The 23,475-nt window shown below is 40.7% G+C and overlaps 1 protein-coding gene across 5 annotated transcripts; it reads left to right on the top strand.

Annotated features, from left to right (window-relative positions):
* Nucleotides 1-719: 719 nt before the first annotated feature.
* On the top strand, nucleotides 720-22,995 carry LOC110968427 (gamma-glutamylcyclotransferase-like). 5 transcript variants are annotated; one of them, XM_051957114.1, is made up of 11 exons: nucleotides 722-2,615; nucleotides 2,770-2,840; nucleotides 2,951-3,057; nucleotides 3,153-3,229; nucleotides 3,354-3,483; nucleotides 3,964-13,016; nucleotides 13,252-13,489; nucleotides 15,728-15,856; nucleotides 15,941-16,086; nucleotides 16,194-16,326; nucleotides 19,793-22,995. In XM_051957114.1, the coding sequence occupies exons 8-11, from the start codon at nucleotides 15,746-15,748 to the stop codon at nucleotides 19,955-19,957; spliced, it is 555 nt and encodes a 184-aa protein (XP_051813074.1). In that variant the 5' UTR covers nucleotides 722-2,615; nucleotides 2,770-2,840; nucleotides 2,951-3,057; nucleotides 3,153-3,229; nucleotides 3,354-3,483; nucleotides 3,964-13,016; nucleotides 13,252-13,489; nucleotides 15,728-15,745; the 3' UTR covers nucleotides 19,958-22,995. The 5 variants fall into 5 exon arrangements, 4 of the variants coding, with proteins under 4 accessions (XP_051813074.1, XP_051813073.1, XP_051813072.1 ...); XR_007945530.1 differs by lacking the exons at nucleotides 15,728-15,856; nucleotides 15,941-16,086; nucleotides 16,194-16,326; nucleotides 19,793-22,995 and having other exon boundaries at nucleotides 720-1,213; nucleotides 2,450-2,615; nucleotides 13,252-13,483; XM_051957113.1 differs by lacking the exons at nucleotides 15,728-15,856; nucleotides 15,941-16,086; nucleotides 16,194-16,326; nucleotides 19,793-22,995 and having other exon boundaries at nucleotides 724-2,615; nucleotides 3,964-13,483.
* The last annotated feature ends 480 nt before the right edge of the window (nucleotides 22,996-23,475 follow it).

Raw genomic sequence — 23,475 nt, 5'->3', positions numbered from 1 at the left:
GACTGTTTTGTTATTGTTAAAAAATAGTGGAATATTGCATTGTTCAAGTAAAAATAACAGCAAATATCTGTTTTTCTATTTTTAAACTTAATTAGAAATACAGTAGTAATAATAATAATAATAGTCATAGTTGGAGCCATTATTTATGTTTATTTTGTTTCTTTATTTGTACTATGGACTGGCCATCTATTAAGTTTTGTATTGATCTGTAGGGGGCGCTAGGGTCCTGGGTTTTAAAAGCTCCAGGTAATTAGGCCAGGTGTGTCGGATGGAGAGCAAACAGTTTTTGACCGTGCCAGCATGATAGATAATTGGTTTGTTTGTTCGTTTTACAAAGTTAAAGGAAATGGTTTACCTAATGGATAATGGTTAAACGAATTGATATATCCAAAGAAGAAATGTGTAGAGGACATTTTTGTTGGATTTGTTTGTCCAGAAGTAATATCCCGTCCGCTCCACAGCGGCCTTTAAACTGGGTTAAAGGCTGCCACAGTAATAATACTAATAACAATTATAATAACAACAATTGTTATTTGTTATCTAGTAGTAGTAAGTTATTGTTCTGTATAAAACACAGAACAATAACTAGTATTATGGCTGTAATTTTGAAATGTCTTTGTTTCTGTTTCCAGAGGACATCGGACAGCAGCTCCTCGTCGGACTGCATCAGGTACAGCACCTCCACACCTCCACCCTCCAAGCTTCCTCGCTGCTTCTCCCCCCTCCCTCCCCCTGTCTCTCCTCTTCCTCCTTCTCCTCCTCCCCCACTGACAGGCCGCTGGAGTCTCCGGATTTCGGAGCACAAGGACACACTCTTCGTCCTTCGGAGGCTCCCTCCACTCTCTCCCTCCAACACTTTTTCTGTGGAGTGGGCTCCTGTCTCTCCTCCTCCTCCTCCCCCTGTCTCTCCTCCTCCTCCTCCCCCACTGACAGGCCGCTGGAGTCTCCGGAATTCGGAGGACAAGAACAAACTCGTCTTCATCCTTCGGAGGCTCCCTCCACTCTCTCCCTCCAACACTTTTTCTGTGGAGTGGGCTTCTGACCAACCGGCAGGAGCCGCTCCAGTGAATGTTAATAACCCCTCTGCCCTACCTCCGCAGCCCCAGCAGCCGGCTGCCAAGCCTCGTGCAAAGGCAGTGGGTCCGGTTCCAAAGTGGGTCAGGAACCTTCGGGCCCTCATAAAGTTGAGGAACGGGCAACGCCGCCCCCCAAGGTAAGATCCCTGCTGGACCTTCTGCCAGGGCTACCCCCAGGTAGCCTCATTAACTTTCATTTTAGTTAAATTTATTACTAGTTTAATTTGAAATATTTTAGCAATGTGTGATTTCCTGGATGTGATCGATCAGATTTTATTGGAATGAGTCTGTTGTGATTATGTCTGATCAGATCTACTCCAGATTTATTTGAATTTAATTTGAAACCTTTTAGCAATGTGTGATTTCCTGGATGTGATCGATCAGATTTTATTGGAATGAGTCTGTTGTGATTATGTCTGATCAGATCTACTCCAGATTTATTTGAATTAATTGTCTTAGACTGGGTTTTGTGTGATTCTTTGAGCTCGGTTCTTGTCAGTGGGACTCTGGTCAGGGTGCCTGTAAGAGGTGTGAGTGGATCTGGGGGGGATGGTGTGAAACATCCAGCGGTCCCCCCCTTACAGTGAAGCTCCACTGAAAGGTGAACAGGATGCAGACATCATGTCACGGAGGAGGAACATGTGTCTGTATCCCACCCTGGACCCTCACTGGAGTCTACAGCCACAATGTTAGTGCGGCTGGATGAACCCGAGCAAAGAGCACACGGGAAGACAAGACTGAAGCTAAATTGAGAGTTTTAATGTGTCAAAGGGAGGGATCTGTTGACGGAGGAAACGGAGGGAAACTGGGAAGGGAGAGACGGAGACTGGAGACCAGCGGCTGAGCAGACAGGTGGAGTGGGGCGGTGAGGCGGCAGAGAATGGGCAGAAGGGTTAGATCCTTTGGCGGGTGGGTTTGCCAATCGTTCCAGGGGGCCAGTGTACACACGGAGATCTCCACAGCAGAGGGGGTTCCACGAGGACCAAAAAGGAGGCAGAGCAGGAGAGATCTGGGCAGCAACAGCATCGAACTAGGCACAGGAGAACACGGAGAGGGAGAGCGAGTGGGAGAGAGAAAGGATCAGGTGGAGACAGAGGTCCTGATACACAAAGATCAGAGTTCAGGGAGTCACACTGGGATATAAGGGGTGGGGGGTTAAATGTGTTATTTAAAATCAGGGTGAAGGTCTCGCCGCCTGAGGGAAGTCTCCAGAAAAAAAGGTAAGAAGTCAGTCAGGATCCTGTGAATGCTGCTGCATGAGAAGGTGAGTTTGGGATTTGTATTTTTCATCCATGCATCTCATATTTTGACATCTCAACAATGACAACGCCTCGACGAGATTCTGCCGCGTTTTTCTTTTTGGTTTCTTTCAGGCGGACGACCCCGGGACCCAAGATAGAGACGAGGACGACCCCAAGAGACGACAAAAGACGAGACAGCGAAGACGAGCGACCGAACCCCGACAGAGAAGAAGCCAGAGACGACGACCGGCCAGTGAGGAGAAGGAACGACTTTACTGAGACTTTACTGGATGCGCTGGTAATTTAGATGTGCTTGAGAAAGAGTGACCCTACAGACACTGCATGTTTACACGGGCATTTAGCATGTAGCATGTCACAGTGTGACAAAGTGTAGTTATTTATGTCAGCATCAATTGAAAAATGCATCTGTATATGTTGTTTTTTTAAAATAGGTGCTTCAGAGATGATGGGAGGCAGATCCAGGACCAGTGCATGACTCATGACACCATTCAATTAACACAAGGTAAGCTCATGAAATAAAATGGCTAATTAGATACTTTATGTTAATATGAGCATATGCAGTTATTTAGCTCAAATGTAAATAAAGGTTTTCTCTCTTTTTGCTGTCTTTAGAGCTCTCTCTCCAAGACCACCAGACTAATAAAAGATCAAATCAAGAAACAAGACCAGGACCAGCCCATGATGTGGAAGAGGGGATGATTATTATAGTGACACAGAAGGTGAGACAAAGACTAAATCTAATTTTATTGTGTTTTTATTTTGTGTGTAGTGAGTTTGGAATCACTGGTTAACCGTCCCTGTGTTTGGATTGCAGGAGGAAGTCAGAACACCCAGAGAAAAACCATGCAGTCCCAGAGAGATCATGAACAGAAAGAATGAACTGAGCAGCAGGTTGGTACCGATGTAAATTCACTGTGCTTTGAGGTAGTGAATCGTTCCGTGCTACTGCTGAATGTGAACCTCACACACACGCCTGTGATTCTTTTCTTCCATCACTGTGACTTCAAAACTGAAGAAGACAAAGAAAGAGTTGGAGGAGCCCCAAGATGACGGATCAGCGACAGAAGAACCAGGACGGGAAGATGAAGAAGATAAAGACCAGTCCAAACAAAGAAGAAGATGAACTCCTCCAGATATCACCAAAGGTAAACACCCAAATTCATTGCTTCTACAGATACAGTCATTGAGGAGACGTTGTCATGTTGCAGTGAGGGCTCCAGATAATGTGTGTCAAGCAGCACAGATCTAATTTCAGGCAAACTCTATGATAAAATGACATTTTTCTTATTACTCCAAATGAAAAGGTGACTTTGAACACTAAAACGCACCATTTCTGAGTCTGTTGGTGCAGTTAACCTTTGTAGTGTCTCTAAGTTCTGTTAGTTGTTTGTCTCCCACCTGCCTCTTTCTTAGAGGTTCTGTCTGAATTTTCAGAGTTCTTCACTGATCTAGTCTCAGTACAGACAGAGTCATTATAACAGGAGACTTAAACATCCATGTAGATGATGTGAATGACAGCTTCGACTGTATTTAGTTGACTGTTAGACCATTGGAGGATTTCCCAAGATGCTCTGAGCACCTCTCCACACCTTTCTATGTCACTGACTAGGTTTTGTCTTCTGCAGGTTTCTCTGAATCTTGGAGCTCCATGTGTCTGATCCGCTGTTTTTGGCCTCAGCGACCTCCAAAGCCTTCAACTTCTCTCCCTCCTCTTTACCCTCAAACCAACCAGAGTTTTGCTTTTATTTTTCTTCCCAGAGGGAAGTTTTTTTTGCCTTACCCCAACTGGAGGTTTTTTTCAACTTCCTGGCAACAGGAAGTTTTTTTCCTCCAGATGGGCTTGATTTGATCACACTACAAAAAGAGAGAGCCTCAAATAAAAAACAAAACAACACAACAGAACTGCATCTGTTTAAAAGTGTAACATGACGGACCCTTCATTTAATATTTGTTTTTGGAGAACATATTTTATGGCTACAAAACAATGTTAGTCTGAATCAGAAAGCCTTTATTGCCAAGTGAGTACACACAGGGAATTTGATTTGGTGCCTGGCAACAACAACAGACAGTAAGTCTGAAAAACGTGGTTTCAAGCCACTGGTTTCTCAAAAACGCCTGGACTCCATCTTAAAACTGCACAGCATTGGAACATACTGCTGGTTGTGTGATTACTTGGGGTTAATACACGAGGTAGTAAATTTGCTAAATGCACAAATGCTGCTTACAGTGGTATTAACAGATTGTACTAATTTAAAACTACACTACAAATTCTGTAGGGTTTCTATTAGAGTACTTTTACATATTTCTCACAATGGCCTTCACAAGTTAAAACAAGTCTGAGGGATATTTATTCAGGTGAATTTTTTGCCTGAAATAACAATAATGAACAATAATTAGATAACCGTTTATGTGGCTGACGTTGATATTTTAATAGACTGGACTGACAGAATTGTGTATCCACCAGTTTGATTCTCTGTCTAATTTAAAGTCGGATTCATGCTTTAATTGATGGAAAAATGAATTTAAATTGAAGTAACTGACTGAAATTAGCCTAATAATTACAGGACATCAATAATTACGCCGCCTTTATACAACCTCCACCTTGCTCATGAGCAAATATGTATTTACAAACATTTAAAAATGGAGTTTGCACCAGAAAAACAAGCTCTGTTTTCAATTCATGCAGTATTTTGTTTAACGATCTTGACTACAGTAACTGAAAATGTCACTGATGGAACAAATCTGATATTGAAGTGAATCATTTTAAAGGTGGCGCAGAAACACTGGCAGCTGTGAAGGTTTTTGAGTTTTACTGGTAATCATTTTTAATGTTCAGTGTTCTATACATCAGAATGAATATACCAAAACAAGAGTGCAATGGCTTCAACATTATTTTTCTGTGGCAGGTAGCTGATAGTAACATATAGTACAAATACTATACCTGATACTGATTGTTTAGGCCCAAACAGAAATGCTTCTCAGAACAAGGAAAAAAAAAACTTATTTCAAGGAACTTTTACTTTGAAATAAGTGAAAAAAATCTGGCAATAGAACAAGTGAAAAATGGTTTGGTAAGATTTCTTGAAATAAGATATGATGCTTAGAATATTGAGATCTCACAATTATCTGGGAAAACTTGTTTTAATCTATATTTTATCAGGATTGTCAAACTTAGGTGTCTTAAAATAATAGCAATTTTTCACTCAAAAATAGATTTCCGCTGTCATGTAACCTCCTAATTTGAGATGTTTCAACTGTAAGAATTTTCCAAAGACCTCTGGAATTTCAGAGATGAAACTCAGCTGAGTCAGAACTCTTTTCTCTACAGCAAGATTGGGACAGTGTATTTCTATGTGTTTTATTCACAGGAGAAGGACATTCAGATCCTTCACTTGAGGATGGAGCTCCTGTAATCATTTCCTGCACCTGGAAGAACCTGTTCTTTTTGAAGACAATGACTATCACTTTATGCTTAAATATTTTGTTGGACAAAAACCTTATTTTTGCTCTAACCAAATTCCTCTCCCCTCTCAGGAATGCACTCTCAGAGACATCGCTGCCTTCCACCAGATCAGATAACAAGCCATAAAAACTTTTATGACCCTGCTACAGGAGAGACTGGTACAGAGGAAGAGCCACATTCTCTTCAACTGAACTGAAACAAAAGAACACAGATTAATATTTCTGATATGTATTTTGTTCTTTCAGCTTTACCAAAATTTCTGACAGTGTTTCATCGTTAACATATCCGAAAATCATGATTCTATCTTTCACAGAAGTGGATTTATTAATTTGTGAGATTGAATCTGATTTCTCCCTTTTTATTTTCTTATCTAGGTTGAAAGAATGAATCCCTGTGTTTATTCTTTCTCATATGTATGACTTGTTATATTTGTACTGTGACATATATAGTTTAATGTCCTAAACATAAACATGTAGTTATGGATGAAATAATTAACATAATTCTATACACGTGTTTCACTTTCACACAACAGAATATGGTGAAGGAATAGACAGATCGCGTTTTAATCATTTAGTATCCCAATGTTTTAATTCCTTCTGGAGTAGTTTTCCATCTCTCTCCATCTCTCCTCTTTGAGAACAAAGAGAGTCGTATTACCACCCAGAGATTCGCTGTAACTGCCTCTCATCAGCAGTTTTAGTTTATGGCGTGCGGAACTAATTGCCGCCATACCTTTGTTTCCGTCCATGTTTTGATTAGCGCAACACCAATGGCCTGACGCGCCAGGAAACAAAGAAAAAAAAAAGTCCGCCACAGAAGCAAACTGAAGAAAAAAGCAGACTAAGAGTAAAGATTAACAGGTGAACATAAAAGACAAACCAAGACAAGGACAAGATAAGACAAAGAGGAAGATTTAGACCCTCACTAGAGCAAGGCAGCCTACGAGGTAAATTTATAGATTGTTCTTTTATGACGTGCGTAAGTGTTAATGTAAGCTGTTAATATTGTAGTGCGGGAAATGTGTATGCTAATCTGTGATGTTCTGATTGTGATGTGCTGTAGCTGAGTTGTACATACTTGCATTCCTTTTTATTTATACTCTTTATTTTTTCCTCTTAAACCCAGTTCTCACGGGTTTCTAAGGATCAAGTAAACTCAGTTTTAAACTAAAGACCTCGTGCCTCATGCCTGTTTCTGGGAGAGTGCTACAGTGAGAACTCGACTGCTTCGAGCACGAGCAGACGAGGACCGCAGTGCCAGAAGACAGAGAGCCAGGGAGAGAGGAGATGACTTCCTGTCCTAGCCTCTAATAACATCGCCTACACCGCTACTCAAGAAGCTTCAGTCTCCCTGAAGGTCCAGGTGCCACATTGGGAATTAGAACTGCAATAAGGAACAGGAAAAGAATAAATTTGTATTATATTTCCTTTATTGATCCTTATTCACTTTGTTGTTGTTGACTTTCATTGAGGATAATACTGCTCTGACCTTGATATTGTGTTCATGAATAGGGTACTGTAAATATTATCAATATTTGTAGTATCAAGATTAAGTCAGCATATAATTTACTGCATCTAAGGTGAATTAACTTTACTTAAGTAACTATTCAAAAAGGTCCATATCATAGGGTGACCATATTCTGTTTCTCTGAAAAGAGGACACACTTCCAGCTCGCACGCGAAAAATTTTCAGTCCCCCCCCCCCCCCCCCCCCCCATTTTTAGGGGTTTTCCATGGGTCAGGGGGCTTTGTGCTTCAAACTCAGTTAAACAGATATTCTGAATTTCCCAGAAAAGAACACTTTACCTGGATATACAGAAAAATAGCCCAAAACACTCACAAACAGTTGCTTTATAAATAATATATTCATTAATTTAAAGCAATTCTCCTAAACAATATAATCAGTCACATACAAATATGGCATGCTCCAGTCTTTAATAGTTATTGACTCAAGTTGTGTAGGAACACATGTATTCAGATGTTTAACAAAATAAGAAATAATCATCTCTCTTAAGTCTGACACTTACACCTTAGTTAGGAAAAGTGAGGTAGAGTACCATTCTTCAAAATAACCTTCCAATTATCAATTATGTAAAAATAGAAATAATGCCTCAAAATATTAAACAAAAAGAAAAAAGAGAGGTAGCCTATTCTTCAATGTTCAGTTAGGCCATTCTTCAAAATAATGTGTCTAATGGCAAATGAAAAAAATATAGAAATAATGCCTCAAGTCAACAGTCCTTTTTTCCTTCTTTTTCCTTCTCTTATTAGCTACAGAGACATAAGTCCCAGCTTTGCAGACTGTACATTCTGCCTCCCATTTGACACGACCCGGACGAAAACAGGGGTACTTTTTTCGCATTTCATCAGTGAAATGACATTTGCGTTTCGGTATTTTCTTTCGGTTCGAGTGTTCTCTCGCAGTGTGCCTACCTGCCTGTCAGCCTGCGAGGAGTGAGTGAGTGAGTGTGGAGCGTTCCGGGGTTCGGCTCAAACTCCGCCTCTCAGGGCGTGTTTCCAAAAGAACCATTCAACGTGAATGGTAACCGGCTCATTAATATTTATGTCCGTCGGATTACCAGCCAATCACGAAGCGCGTTCATCAGCCGGCTCATTAATATTTATGTCCGGCTCATTAATATTTATGAAAAGGGAAAGTGCCGTATCCGTAGGCCACAGGCTACGGGTATGGGTCCGTATCTGTAGACACTACCATGATAAATACTCTGGTCTGTGACGCGCTCAAGCTAGGCAAGATCAAAAACCCGGACATTTGAAGGACTTTATAAACCCCGGCCGGACAGCCCGGACAGCCTCTCAAAAGAGGACATGTCCGGGCAAAAGAGGACGTATGGTCACCCTACCATATCAGTGTTCATGTTGTTTCGTTGTTACCTCTGGCGATTTAAAGGTTAAATCAGAAGTTTCATGTGACTATAACAAATCGGTTTAATACCACAATTTTCACAGTCAACGTATTTCCTTTAACAATAATCAACTAAGCTTTGTTGTCTTTGCTCAACGTAAGTATCACAGTATGAGGCAATTCCTCAACTGTAAGAAATAGTTAATTGTAATAATAATAAAAAGAGGGTAAAATAAAAAAAAAAGGTTCACGTAAACCAGCAATGTCAGAGTTTGAGTTTTCTCCTGAAACTGGTGAAGATGGTGATGACAAGCAGCAATGTAGCACAAGTGAGCAACCACAAGCAACTAAAGGCAAAGGAGCTGATAGTCCAACAGCACAAGAGCTGCAAAGGGTACAACGAACACGCAAGTTGACAGAGCGGGGTCAAGAGCTGCATGATGAGCAAGTGAGAAGATTTGCAAATCGCTTCACTGTGTGCTATGACAAGTGGAAGGCTATTGCAAAGGATGCCAAGCAGGCACTGCATGAACAATGCTCAAGGGACCAGTTGCATGAACACATCACAAAGGTAACTCAGGCCTCACGTAATCCGAATGTTGTTTATGACGATTTAAGACGCCATGACATTCCTCACAATGACACACGTCGCAGAGTGGACACCTGTGAAGCGGTAACAAGGACCATCATTGAGACTGCAAAAAGACATTTGAACACAGAAAAGCGTGATGAAGATGTGAAAGAGACAGAATCTGTATTTAAGTCTCCATCCTCAGACAAATCAAGTATCAGATCTCACAACACTAAGTCATCTGCTCATTCTGGAAGTCGCTCAAGGATCACATCCAGACATTCAAGCCTGTCGTCCGCCAGAAGACAAGATGCAGCTGCTGAAGTCGCCGCCAGTGAGGCAACTTTAGAGGTGCTTCTGGAACAAGAAGGTCACATTAAGGAAATTCAAAGACTTGAAGCTGAAGCTGCCGATCTACGAGCAAAACAAGAGGCTGAAAACGCTGAAAGAGAAAGAGTATTAGAAGCGAAGCGCAGACAGTTAGAGCGGTTGGAAACAATTAAGAACATAAAAGCTGCTAAAGCAAGACAGCAAGTATATGAGCAGAGTATATGTTCAGAGGAAGAAATAGATGAGTTACTCCATGAGCATGTCCCTGTAATAAAAAGAGAGGAAATAAAACATAAAGATAACCTACCACAACATCGCTTCCCACCTCAAGATTTAACATCTCTAAGACAAGAAGACAGCACAACAGCTCTTGTTAGAGCTTTTGCAGAATCCATCAGCGCAAGTCGCCTTCCTGTACCTGAGCCGACAACTTTCAGCGGTGATCCACTCCAATTCAATGACTGGAAGGTTTCCTTTCAAACCCTCATAGACAGGAAAAACATACCTGCTGAAGAGAAGATCTATTATCTGCGAAAATACATCGATGGACCTGCCAAGAAGGCCATAGAGAGCTACTTCCTGCTGAGTACAGAGTCAGCCTATAATGCAGCATGGACTATTCTGCAGGAGAGATATGGCAATCCATTCCTTATTGCCAAGGCCTTCAGAGACAAGCTCGACGCTTGGCCAAGGATAAGTTCTAAAGGCAATATCAAACTTCAAGAATTTGCTGACTTTCTGCGTAGCTGTGAAGCTGCCATGTCTCAGGTTAGGGGTCTTGAAGTCCTTAACGATTGCAATGAAAATCAGAAGATGCTTGCTAAACTTCCAGACTGGCTGACCTCAAGATGGAATAGAAAGGTCATAGAAGTGGAAGAACAAAGTCACACCTTTCCAAGTTTCAGTCAGTTCGTGGAGTTCCTCACACGCGAAGCCAAAATTGCTTGCAATCCAATAACATCTCTCCATGCTCTAAAACCAAGTGAAAGTGAAAGGACAAAGCTTTCAAAGAACAGAGCTCCTGGAGCAAAGGTGCTAGCAACCAGCTCAAATGAAAAGGCTGCCACTACCAATTGTGGATATTGTGAGAGGGCAGGTCACAGTCTGCAGGAGTGTCGTAAATTTATGGATGAGACAATCACTGAGCGAGTAAAGTTTGTTCAAGAAAAGAAATTATGCTTCGGATACCTGAAGTCTGGCCATCGCTCAAGGGACTGTGACAGCAGAAATACCTGTGATATATGTGAGAAAAGGCATCCAACTTGTCTCCACGACAATTGCACCAAAGAAAAAAGGACATCAGCTAGAACTGACAGAGTAAGAAACAGTCATAAGCCAGGAGAAAGAAATGTGGACAGCCCACAAGACAGAACAGTAAGAACAGCATATGAAGCAACATCTAATAGAGTCATCCAGCATGTTAAAGACACTCACACATCCTCTATCATTCCTGTGTGGGTGTCAGCTGCAAGTGAGCCAAACCGTGAAGTTCTTGTGTATGCACTCCTTGATACACGGAGCGACACAACGTTTATCCTGGAAGAAACAGCAAAGGCATTACACACAAGAAACGAACCAGTTCACTTAAAGCTCTCCACAATGTCCTCAAGAAATGCAGTAGTGTCCTGCAAGAAACTGACTGGTTTACAAGTAAGAGGATTCTACTCAGATAGAATAATTCCTCTGTCAGTGACCTACTCAAGAGAATTCATCCCTGCAAACAGAGACCACATTCCCACACCGGAAACTGCTAAGGTATGGCCTCATCTTGAACACATTGCAGATGACATTGCTCCTCAGCAAAGCTGTGATGTCGGCCTGCTAATTGGCTACAATTGTCCTCAAGCTCTTGTTCCACGACAGGTGGTGTCTGGTGAAGAAAATCAGCCCTATGCATTGAGAACAGACTTGGGCTGGAGTGTGGTTGGTTATGGGAACCCATGCATCAACTATGGAGACCCTATAGGAGTCAGTCATCGGGTAATTGTGAAGCAAGTGGTTCCAGATCCTCAGTTCTCTTCAGACCTCACACATGAAGTGCACTACGTCTGTAGAACACAGATCAAGGAATTAGTTTCACCAGCAGAAATTGTCAGAGTGCTAGAATCTGACTTTGTTGAAAGAATGTCAGAAGATGGAAACATCTCTCAAGAAGATGTCAGATTCCTGGCAAAGATGAAAGGAGGCATCAGACTCAAGGATGATGGCCATTTTGAAATGCCACTTCCATTCAAGAATGAAAGACTCAACTTACCAGATAATAAGATATGTGCCATCCATCGTCTCAAGTGCCTAGAAAAAAGCTGAAAAGAAACGAGCAATACTTCAAAGACTACAAGGCTTTCATGGAGGAGACCATAAGTCGTGGGGATGCAGAAAGAGTCCCAGATGAAGTCCTCAGGAAAACTCCAGTGTGGTACATCCCACATCATGGGGTGTATCATCCACAAAAGCCGGGCAAGATCTGAGTCGTGTTCGATTGCTCTGCAAAGTTTCAAGGGACATCCTTGAATGGTCATCTCCTAACTGGCCCGGAGCTGACGAACACCTTGGTTGGCGTCTTGTGTCGTTTCCGCAGAGGTCCGGTGACAATTATGTGTGATATAGAACGCATGTTCCACCAATTTCATGTATGTGTGGATGACCAAGACTACCTACGTTTCCTTTGGTGGGAGAATGGAAACCTTGAAGCCCAGCCTTCCATCTATCGTATGAAGGTCCATTTGTTCGGCGCAGCTTCCTCACCTGGTTGCGCCAACTATGGACTAAAGCACCTTGCTGCTGAAGGACAAGGACGCTTCAGTGAAGACACTATCAAGTTCATTCAGACCAACTTCTATGTTGATGATGGCTTGTCAAGTGTGGCAACCCAAAGCCAAGCAATACAGCTGGTCAAGGAGGCAAGAGAGCTTTGTGGTATGGGCAAACTTCGACTTCACAAGTTCATTTCCAACAGCAAGGAAGTTCTTGCCACTATTCCCAATGAAGAATGTGCTGTAGCTCCCAAAGACCTAGATATGGCACTCAGTGAGCTACACATAGAGAGAGCACTTGGCGTGCAGTGGTGTGTGGCATCAGGTAAGTTCCAGTTCAGAGTGGTCATTAAGAAGGGTCCACTCACCCGAAGAGGAGTATTGTCTACAGTAGCTTCAGTGTTCGATCCACTGGGATTTGTGGCACCCTTCATCCTGTTGGGAAAGCAGATACTACAACAAATGTGTCGTGACAAGCTCAGTTGGGATGATACCTTACCTGATGACCTTCGACCTCTGTGGGAGTCTTGGCTTCATGACTTGCCAAACTTGGCTGATATAGGGATCCAGAGATGCTACATACCATTAAACTTCAAGATACAACACTATGAGCTCCATCATTTCTCTGATGCCAGTGTGAAGGATCCCCATGATGAAGGAGCAGTGGACTTCACCGGATGTGCTGACAGCCCTGAGGTAGGAGCACTCTCCATAGCTGGTCTCACCATCAAAGTTTGTAAACTATTTATCTCTTAATATTTTTGTAACTTAAGGAGACATTTTGCTCAATTTTAAGCAAATTTTATTCATTTAATCTGGAGAACCGATTCAGAACCAGCTTTTATTTTTCTTAATTTTGACAGTTTTTCATCAAACATCCGTTTTTCTTGGTTAAGACTGAGAGCCATCTTTTTTTTTTTAAATCAAGCAGCATTAAACCCGGCGCCATTCAGCTGTGACCTCCGTAGACCTGTTGGACCAGGTCCATTTGGGCGGAACCGATCTCTTTATGCAGGACGACTACCACATTGCCCTCGGGACACACAGCAGCTGAGAAGTCAGGCCTTCCCAAATCGTTGTGAGATCTACCAAGGCATCCTCTGGGTCCCAGCATCAGACGGTTCCACTTCAGTGACTCCAGCTGAGCTTGCTCTGATTCCATTCTATGGGTGATGTACTAACCACTTGGTCAATTAATTCATTTAATCAATTTATTCTTTTACAAATCATTGATTTTAATCCAAATTACCGGTTACCTCGTCAGGTTAGCTCTGGCTAATCCTCACCATATTTCCTTCTCTCTCTCACACACTTCCACATCTCTCACACACGCACACACACCCACATCTCTCACACACACGCACGCACAGACACACACACATAGACGAACACACACACTATATCTACATTGTATATAGTTCACTTGTCATTATTTTCATAGAATAGTTAATAAATACATTCATTTTAGACCAAACTACCGCTTTGAGTGTTTCTTGTGTAAGAATGTGGTCCTTTTAATGAGAATTCTCGACTTTTTGATATGAGATTGATTAAAATTTTTATTAATATTAATAATTTATTAATGTTAATTAATAAATGTCCTAGCAATTAGAACGCTAGGTGGTGCCCCAATTATTGATAACGAGAGCTATAAATCATAACGTAGTATCCCCTACATATTGGTGCCCCGTGTGAGGCGTTAAAAACAACATTTTTTGCACAAGAAACACTATTATTTAATCACCGGGAGCTGAAGCCTCCCTCTGCCATTCATTCACATACACTGGTTCTTTACTGCTTGAAATGCCGTTTTGTTTTTATATCATGTCGGATTGATAACATTTGTGGACGCACTTGTGTTTTATTAATCTGTTTGCCGTAAGCGCTGTTTGATCCGTTATGTCAGCTGAAGCTGCAGTCAGTCCGTGTGTGGCTAACTAGCCTAGCCTGAGCTCTTTGAACTGTTTCGAAAGGTTTTGTCCATCTTGATACCGTTTATTTGTCGACTAAAACAATTAAAAATAAGGCCTGAAATTCATGAACAGTGCTATGCCTTACCGATGAAGCGTCCGGAACGCATAGAATGTTCAAAAGCCTCCCAGTTAGCATTTTGAGTAGCTAACCGAACTTGCTAACTCTGCTTCGGCAGCTTGAGGTAATTTAGCATTTGTGTGTCTCGTGCCAAACACACATTCATTGCTTGGTTAAATATAACCTTCGTGTGCTGTTTGCTAAGATCCACAGCGACCTAATTTTATTAGATAAGGCACAATTAGCCGCCGAGCTAACTAATGTTAGCAGCTAAAGCTAACTAGCATTAGCCATCCTGGCCCTAAGCCTGCCACATTAACAACAAGGCAAGTGGCACCATCGTGTGGCTGTTTCGAAGTATTACACTTAAAGCAAAATATCTCTGCAAAACATGCATGCATGTAATTCCAGTCTTTGAAACGCCTCTTGATCGGAAAGCATGACTTATTTTTGAATGTAAAACTGAACTATTGTAGTTAACACCTGTTATTAAACATTTAATGCACTTATTCAATTGATTTTAACCCACTATTGAATTTTTTTAAATTCACTTTTTGATTTTCAGTTCAGATTCTGAACCTAAACAATTTTCACAGATTCTGACTTATCACTTAAACACAAGTTAAGTGAGTTGTTTTTCTGCATCAAGGGAAGATGCACACAAAACAATTATAGCCAAATCTTTAATTAGATGGCAAAAGATTAACTTAAACTAACAATGTAATGAGTCTTCAGTAAAATCAGTAGTGTAGGTGAGTGCATGAGTGGAAAGATGGTGTATGCAGTGTTGAACGGTGCAAGAAAGCAAATCATACCAATGCAAAGCAAGTGGCCATCTCAGGAGAGAACCAGAATGATCACCAGGCAGGCTTTATAAAGGCCCTGACACACACCGGGCCCAGGTGTGGCCAATGGCTGATTATCAGGCACACCTACACCTCCACTACCTGCAGGGAGAGGACCACACACACAACTACAGGCAGGATAGGGGAAGGGTCGTCACAGTCATCCATTCAGGATTATCTCTTCTGAAAGGTTGTGTATCTTAGGTTTCATTTGTGTTTATGCAGGTGTGTGTGTTACAATCTACATCTATGGCTCTGTGCTGTTGGCTCAACACACGGGGCAAACTGTGTATTGTGAGTGTGAATAGGGCTCAGTGGCGGTGTAAGGGGATTAACATGAGAATGGTGTGTGGGTGCTGGAAGGCCAGTTCTTCATTTCTGTCACTCTGCAGCTCATGCTCTCTCCCCTCCGCCCTCTGCTCCTCCAAACACTCAGCTGGGGCTCAACTCAGCTCTCCACCTTTTCATCGTTGCCTTACTCCGCTCACAATCTGTCTCACATCAGCCTTTGTTGTTCTCCTCTTCCTCCAGACAGGGACTGATGACAACATGGAGAACAACCACACCTTCCTGTACTTTGCTTATGGTAGTAACCTGCTGAAGGAGCGGCTCCAGCTCAAGAATCCCTCTGCCACAGTTCACTGTGTGGCCAGGCTCAAGGTACAGCCTGAAATTAACCAATCAATCTGTGCTATATAAACTATACACTCTTTAAAAAGTAATATTTCTTTTCCTCTGTTTCAGGACTATAAACTAGTTTTTGGGAACCATAAAGGCCTTTCCAGTGACCGGTGGCATGGAGGTGTGGCGACCATAGAGCACAGCCCAGGAGACGAGGTCTGGGGTGTGGTGTGGAGGATGAACATGTCTGATCTGGAGTCTCTAGACAGGTATCGGTTCCTTTTACCAGTTTTTTTAATGGCTTCTCATGGATTTCTTCTAATGTTTTCCTGTGAAGCTGACATCTACTTTGTGTGTGTGTTTTTTGTGCGCACAGTCAAGAGAATGTGACGTTAGGTGCGTACAGCCCTGTGGAGCTGTCAGTGAAGACAAAAGGTCAGGAGCTCAACTGTCGTACTTACATAATGAACAGCTGTGTGTATGCCCCACCATCGCCTCAGTACCTACAGGTAAGACTGATTCAGCTACATGCCTGGTTGTGAGCGCTTTAACGTAACGCTAGAGGAGGGATTCCCTGTAGGCACTTGAGAGTGGCAAAAAAAATGTTTAAGTCACAGTAAATAATTAGTTTTGGCTGTAATTTTACATAAAAATATATGCAATCAAGCCTGAAATTATTCATACCCCTAGCAAATCTTACCTTAAAGTTACTTTTAAATGCAAATAAAAGCTGAGAAATGTTTTTTTTCCCACATCATGCCTCTTGTCTTGTACATCATCTTATTATCTTCTGGGAAAACCCTGCGTCATTTCCAATAAAAAAAAACTTGCTGGTTGAATAAAAGCAACTTTAAGTCCAAATTTGCTAAGGGTATGAATAATTTCGGGCTTAACTGTGTGAAATAACTGTGTACTAGTGGATCTGTCAAACAAATGGATCAGGATAAATATTATTGTCTTTCCTTCATCAATAGAGAGGAAGAGTGCTGCTCCTATACTGCTGTTAGACTGTATTGTCTTATTATATCACTAGAAGGCTGAACAGAAAGACTTTGCTGCATAATGTCATACAGCACGTTCAATCAACATGTCTCTAAAATGTTTCATGATAAACTGTACAGATTTATTGGTATTAGAATACATTAGTCAGACACACATACTTAATAAACTAGCAGCACATCACTAGATTTATACTTTAAATATTTCTATGAATAACGTAGTGAAGAAGTCATCGGAAAATATTGGGGAAAACCTATAATGTCAAATTCTTTCTTGGATGGATTATTTTAGTTTGCTAGGAGCTCTAACAGCCTGTCAACCAACTAGCCAGCCAGTTTGTAATAAATAAAACTCAGCAGGTACAAACAAAAATTAACTCTATAACACTTTAATAATAAGGTAAACTTCTAGTCCACAAAGGTACTGCAGGAACTAGTATCCAATAAACAAGAAATTTTAATCTCAATTAGTGATGACAGGAGAGGCTGAGCATTAAAGGCATTATGGAGGATGTTTTTTTGTTTGTTTAATTTGTCTGATTCAAATGAAATGAATATACTGACCTTTAGTGGACTTGTATGTATGGTCTCTAAAAGAATAAAAAAAATAAATAAATAACTGTGGACATGGCAGGACCTGAAAAACATCAGCCAATCAAAGCGCTCGGACCGAGGCGTTTGCTTTGCTCCCTTTCCTGTCAATCAAAAATCTTCCGGCTCAGGCCCAGTTACGTAGATTACGTACGCCTTGGACTTACGTGTTTTCTGTATGTGTTGCTTTGGTATAGCTTCGTAGTTAGCTGGAGACTTGTTTTGCTCATCTTTTTTTACATAATGGCAGATAAAGATCCAGGGGGACCCAGCCGTAAAAGACAACTTCACGTGTGCTACGCAAGTTTCTGGAGGGGGGCGTTTCTTTGTAAATGTTAAGAGGGGGGAGGTTAGAGGGGGGTGAAGGAGAGGTTGTATGTGCGCATGCGCATGCTACGTTCAAAGTCGTAGGAAATTAAATCTCCTCTAATGCCTTTAAGGAATTTGAAAAAGAATTTCAGATTTCGTTCCAATCAATGTTAAATCTGCTCAGTAACTATGGGGTAAGGTTTAGTTTGAGATCATAACAATGAAGCACTGATTTCAAATTCTAAATGGCATCTTGTACAACGACAAACAGACTGTAATAAGCTGATATCAATGGGTTACATCGGTGTAGTTTCATTTATTTTTCTACAATATCTGGTCTTGACAGCTAAGACACAGTTAATGTCTTAATGCTGTTCAAGCAATGCAGAACTGTCTGTTAACCTAAGGGAAATGTTGTCTAAATATTAAAGTAGTAAACACTGATTTTAAGGACAAAATAGTGTTCAGATTTCAGACTTGTGGCATTTAATCAAAAATTAAAGATGAACCAAAGTGTTTTAAAAACTTGAAACTAGCCGTATGAGAAACTTTCATATTTTACTGGCAATCATTTGCAGACCTCCAAAATGTTTGTAGAACATAAAGTTAATTTTTAAAAGACTGACTTAACTAAAGTAGGTTCTGAACAAGACAGCTACATTCTACAGTAGGGTACACTGAGAAATATAACTGACAAGAACATATAACACTATATATATGTTGTTTTCTATACAGACATAATTTATAAACTGGACATTAAAACTAATTACCCTTAAAAATTAAAGGTACTTAGTAATTCTTGAAAATGGTAATTTGGTATTGACAGTAAAAATAGCATTTCTTAATTACGTGCTAAAGGATAGTAATGCAGTTGTTGTTTGACTCAACAAGCCACTAATGGACAACACAATAAATTCTGTTTTTAATGTGATGTCACACATGGTTGTTAAATGTTGTTGTTTTGATTGAGAATGACAATAAAATGAGCTCATGAATCAGGTCAGGTACATCATTATCTGTTCACTCCTGTCCGTTTCTCTGTGTGAAGCATCTAGAAAAGGGATTAGTCTGCTCACACCCCTAGTCACCTGACTGTGTGGTAAACAGGTCAAAACAGTCAGGATGCCACGCTACGTTTTACAGTTCTCACAGCGCACGAGCTTGAATACCAGATTGTTCTTTTGCTCATGTGTGAGCTCCAAACATACCTAGTGCTGTGCCTTTGTGCTAACACCTTTGTCATCTATAGTGTGTCAACTATACTGTTCCCAGTGTTGTGCTGCTTTGTGTGTGAGCTGCTGGGTGTTCTCAATTTAACTGTGATCTTGGGATTCTGACGCACTGGAAATCACATGACTGTAACACTACGAAGCAAGAAAAGCACTCAGAGAGCAGTACTCCTCCAAGGCTGCTCAGTCATTGTATGGTTTCTGACAGATGAAATCCTTAAATTTGTGGTCCGCAGCGGTCAATGTGGAGTAGAATCACAATCATGTGATCGTCAGCAGGCAGCTGATGTAGCGTTCACTTGCTGTCATAGTTACAGTCACACCATGCTGCTATCTGGCAATGATACAAAAATCTATGACAAATCTGTGGATCCAGACTGCAAGTCGCATCACTGCCAAAATCTATTTAATTAATCCGTGTTTCATTTCTGACCTTCCCTGAAAATTTCATTGAAATCTGTCAGTCATTTTTTGAGTAATGTTTCTAACAGACAAACCAACGCAGATCGTCACATAACCCATTGCGTTTCTTGGCAGAGAAACAATACAGTATCCAGTAAAGTGCAAGTCCCCACAACAGTGTAAGGTACAGAAGTCAGTTAAATTTAATAGCACTTGAAATTGTCTCAAGGAGGTTTACATGGCCCAGAGCTGTGGTTTCATGTTTGTGAACGTGTAGAAATGTAATGTAAAAAGATCTATAAAGACCACAGATACCTTGCAGCTGTCCTAGACATTAATTGACAGGGTTACAGACATATGATTTGTGCAACAGTGAAATATGTGGATTTGTATTTGCTGTTATGAGAGAAAAAGAGACAATCATATATTGTTATCAATGAATGCAGGTGATTGTGATGGGAGCAGAACAGAACGGCTTGCCGAAGGACTACCAGGAGAAACTGCGAGCAGTCAAGACCAACATGTATGAAGGTCCCCTACCCATGATGGCCGAACTGGAGCGAATCAGAAGAAGAGCCAAAGAGAGGGCCAAGCATCGTTCTGATGCCTAACCATCCAGCAGAGTCCTGGTCCACTATTTACTACAGGAACATCTTTGTGACACTGTATCGACCCTCATGCCGTAGCTTAACAACTTCACCTTAGCTAGCTGGTTTGTCTTAGAGACAATCTCACTTTCAGCTGCAGGGTCTATGAGTAAAAATGTGACCCATGTCAATGATAGAACACAGCAGTGATGGGTCTGTGGTCCAACTTCAGTTGCCTATAGAGGTGAACATAATAGATGCCTTTAGACAGAGATGTGACAGGGACAAATTAAAGGAAAAACCACTTTGCATCAATTCAGCTCCTCTCTGGAACTCTACTGGAGGGCTGAAACACAATTCTTCCAAAATTAATTTCCAGTTTTTGTTTTAATGGCAATAGTGGTTCATCGTCAAACATGTCGGTCCAAAACCTCACATATGTGTTCAGTTGGATTAAAGGAAGAAAAAAAAAAGTGTTTTTTCATACAGTAGGTGAACAATCAGAACAGCTTTGTATTGATGGTCACCTTTCCCTCTAAGTGGACAAGTGAATGGTTTTTCTTTGAATTTGTCACTGTTTATATTTCAGTGCTTCCAGTAACAGTCAAACCAGAGCAATTCTGAGAACATCAAAACAATGAAGTAATAGATGTGGAATTATGTAGTGGGTAAAAAGAGGTAAACGGAATAATTTCTTTGTCTTTTATATTCTTTAAAGTAGCCATCCTTTGCATTGATAACAGCTTTGCACACTGTTCATTCTCTAAACCATGTCCATGAGTTTGTCACCTGGAGCTTTTGCAGTTCCCACATACTGTACAGAGAGCACTTAAGGGCTGCTTTTCTATGTCTCTACAGTCCAGCTCATCCCAAAGTATTTCAGCTGACTCACTGAGGAGGAACGGTTATCTGATGTTCTACTTTCTGACCTTTTAACAAAGCCTGGCATTGGTGAAGAACAAATGAGGACAACTAGATGGTTGCTGCAGAATATTGTGGTAGCTAGGGTGGTTAAAGCTTTTAGGTGTTATCACATTGAACCAATCTGAAGGTGTGAAGGGATCATTCTCAAGGAGAAAAACTTCTAAATAAGTCATTTGATGAACAAAGATGAGTTTGCAGGGACTTAACCCTCATGGTGTCCTGCGGGTCAAAATTGACCCGTTTTAAAGTTTGAAAATGTGGGGAAAAAAATATTTTCACAGTGAAACTTCTGATGTCCACATTTTCAACATTTTTGGGAAATCTTTGAACATTTTTTGGTGGAAAAAAGAAATGTTAAAAATGTTTCTTAAGAACATTCACAAAAAAATCAACCAAAGTCCAGCAAATTTTGTTGGACTTTGGTTCTGGTTCTGATAAGTCTGGTTCTGATAAGTCTCAGACTTGGACTTATCAGACTAAAGTCCAGATTTCCAATGATCTATTGTCCAGTTATTGTGTTTCTCAGTCCACTAGTTCTCTTTCTGTTCTTGGTCTTTGTAGGTGGCACAAGGCACGCCACAGAAGAATCTGTTTGTATTCGTGATTCATTCAACATTGACACTGCTCATCCAGTCACTTCCTGTGTCCTGATCACATGGACTGCTCCCTCACAACAGGTCAACAAAACTGCTGCTCAGTTTTTGTCTCTAATCTTATGCTCCTATAACTAGGACCTCCTGCTCTCTTCATTTGCGCTTTGACTTCTGGGCAGACGTCTCCCCCTCCTGCAGATGCACCAAAATCTTCTCCGTGGCAGTAATGCAAGAGTCTGTCTGAAGATACCTTGTTAGTCAGGTATGCACCACTAACTCAGTGTAAAGTAGTTTAATTCAAGCTAGTAGCTACAAAAGTCTGCAAGCTAACTCTGTAAGCAACAGGAGCAACAAAACAAACCAGTGTCAGTCTGATTACTCTGTACGGAGTAACCACATTGAACAGAGCTGCACGTGTTCGATTCATGGACTGTATTAACTGCCCATGTCAATGACGGGCATACCAAGCTAGCACTGAAACAGTGTACATGGCTTAGCACAGGAGAGCTTAATGTTGTTAATGCACCTTTACAGATTAGATTAAATTTAAGGAGTTTACTGTTGTGATCTCTTTTTGTGGTGAGGTTATTGGGTAGTTGCTCTACTCTCTGCCACCCTGTCAAATTTATTTATTCATTTATTCACACATATGTAGCGCCTTGATGCAAACTAACTTTCTTTTTTCTACACAGATTGCCTACATATACTATAATCTGACTGTAAACATTGACACATAAACAGAGGACACATTTAAAAGTCCTGATTTACATACTGCATGTGGTACATAAGAAAGCAAAGAATTATTTCTGCCGTGCACACGACAAGCACACTGACACACACCACACACGCTCTTTTTAGTTCTGTAATAAGAACAAATAGTTACTAATAGATCACATTGTATATAATGTTTTGTTTTTGCTTTTTAAATAAACCTGTGTAAATATACATGCTGCTCTATTTAATGTTGCATCATTGTGAATGCTGCCAACAAAACTTTAAAATCCATCTATTTAGCCATTCATACTGAAAATTTGGTTGTAGTTAATAATTCAAACATTATTTATCTTCCACATTTATCTAAACTTATGATTTGCTTTCTATTCCTTTAACTGAAGGTGGTGTCCTGATTTTAGATTAGACTGAATTGTGGAGACTGGTTTAATAACCCAGTTGCACCTTTATTCTCCCTCATTACTGGTTTCTTTCCAGCAACTGGAACATGAAGGCCTGATTCATAAATGATCATCTCAGATTATGCTTTAAGAAAGGAAGTTCTACCACTTAACCTTTGACAAAGCTCAGCTGTTCATTTAAAAACATTCCAGGTGACCTCATGAAGCTGGTTTAACATCGTGTGCAAAACAGTTTTTGAGGAGAGGCTGCTGTGAGGAATCTAAAAGATGATCGACATTTTTCTTGGTTTACACCTTTTTGGCTTAATGCCTGGCTCCCTATATGTTATTTCATAGTTCTGATGTCTTCAGTGTTGTTCAGCAATGTAATATAATTACAAAAATACAAAAAATAAAATAAAAACTTGAAAGACCGAGAAAGTTTTTGTGTGTTTTACTTACTTTGTCCGTATGTACACGAGAAAATGTCTTGACTGCGGGAACCGTTCCCACTCTCTGTACTTGCTTGGAAATGTTCTTCCTCAAAATACAATTACACTATGAAAAATGGGAGATAATAATACATAACCTTACTCCCTGCAAAACTGCAGTCCAAAGTCAAATACAGACACGTCTAAAGCTTTGCAATTTTATAAGCTATAATTAATGACATACAAATGTCTCTCTTTGTTTGCCAAGTAATGAGTTCTTTGCTGAACAATGGTGGAGAGATTCCTTCTATATACAGCGGTGTAAAAAAAAGTATTTGCACCCTGACAGATATCTTTTATTTTTGTATATTTGTCAAATGTAAATGTTTTAGATCAATCATTAACGTGATATTAATATAAGACAAACATAACCCAAGAAAATGCAGTTTTCAAATGAAGATTTCATTCATTAAAGGAAAAAT

This window comes from Acanthochromis polyacanthus, chromosome 12 (genome assembly GCF_021347895.1).
Source record: "Acanthochromis polyacanthus isolate Apoly-LR-REF ecotype Palm Island chromosome 12, KAUST_Apoly_ChrSc, whole genome shotgun sequence".
NCBI classification, from domain to species: domain Eukaryota; kingdom Metazoa; phylum Chordata; class Actinopteri; family Pomacentridae; genus Acanthochromis; species Acanthochromis polyacanthus.
This window is presented reverse-complemented; position numbering and strand designations above follow the sequence as displayed.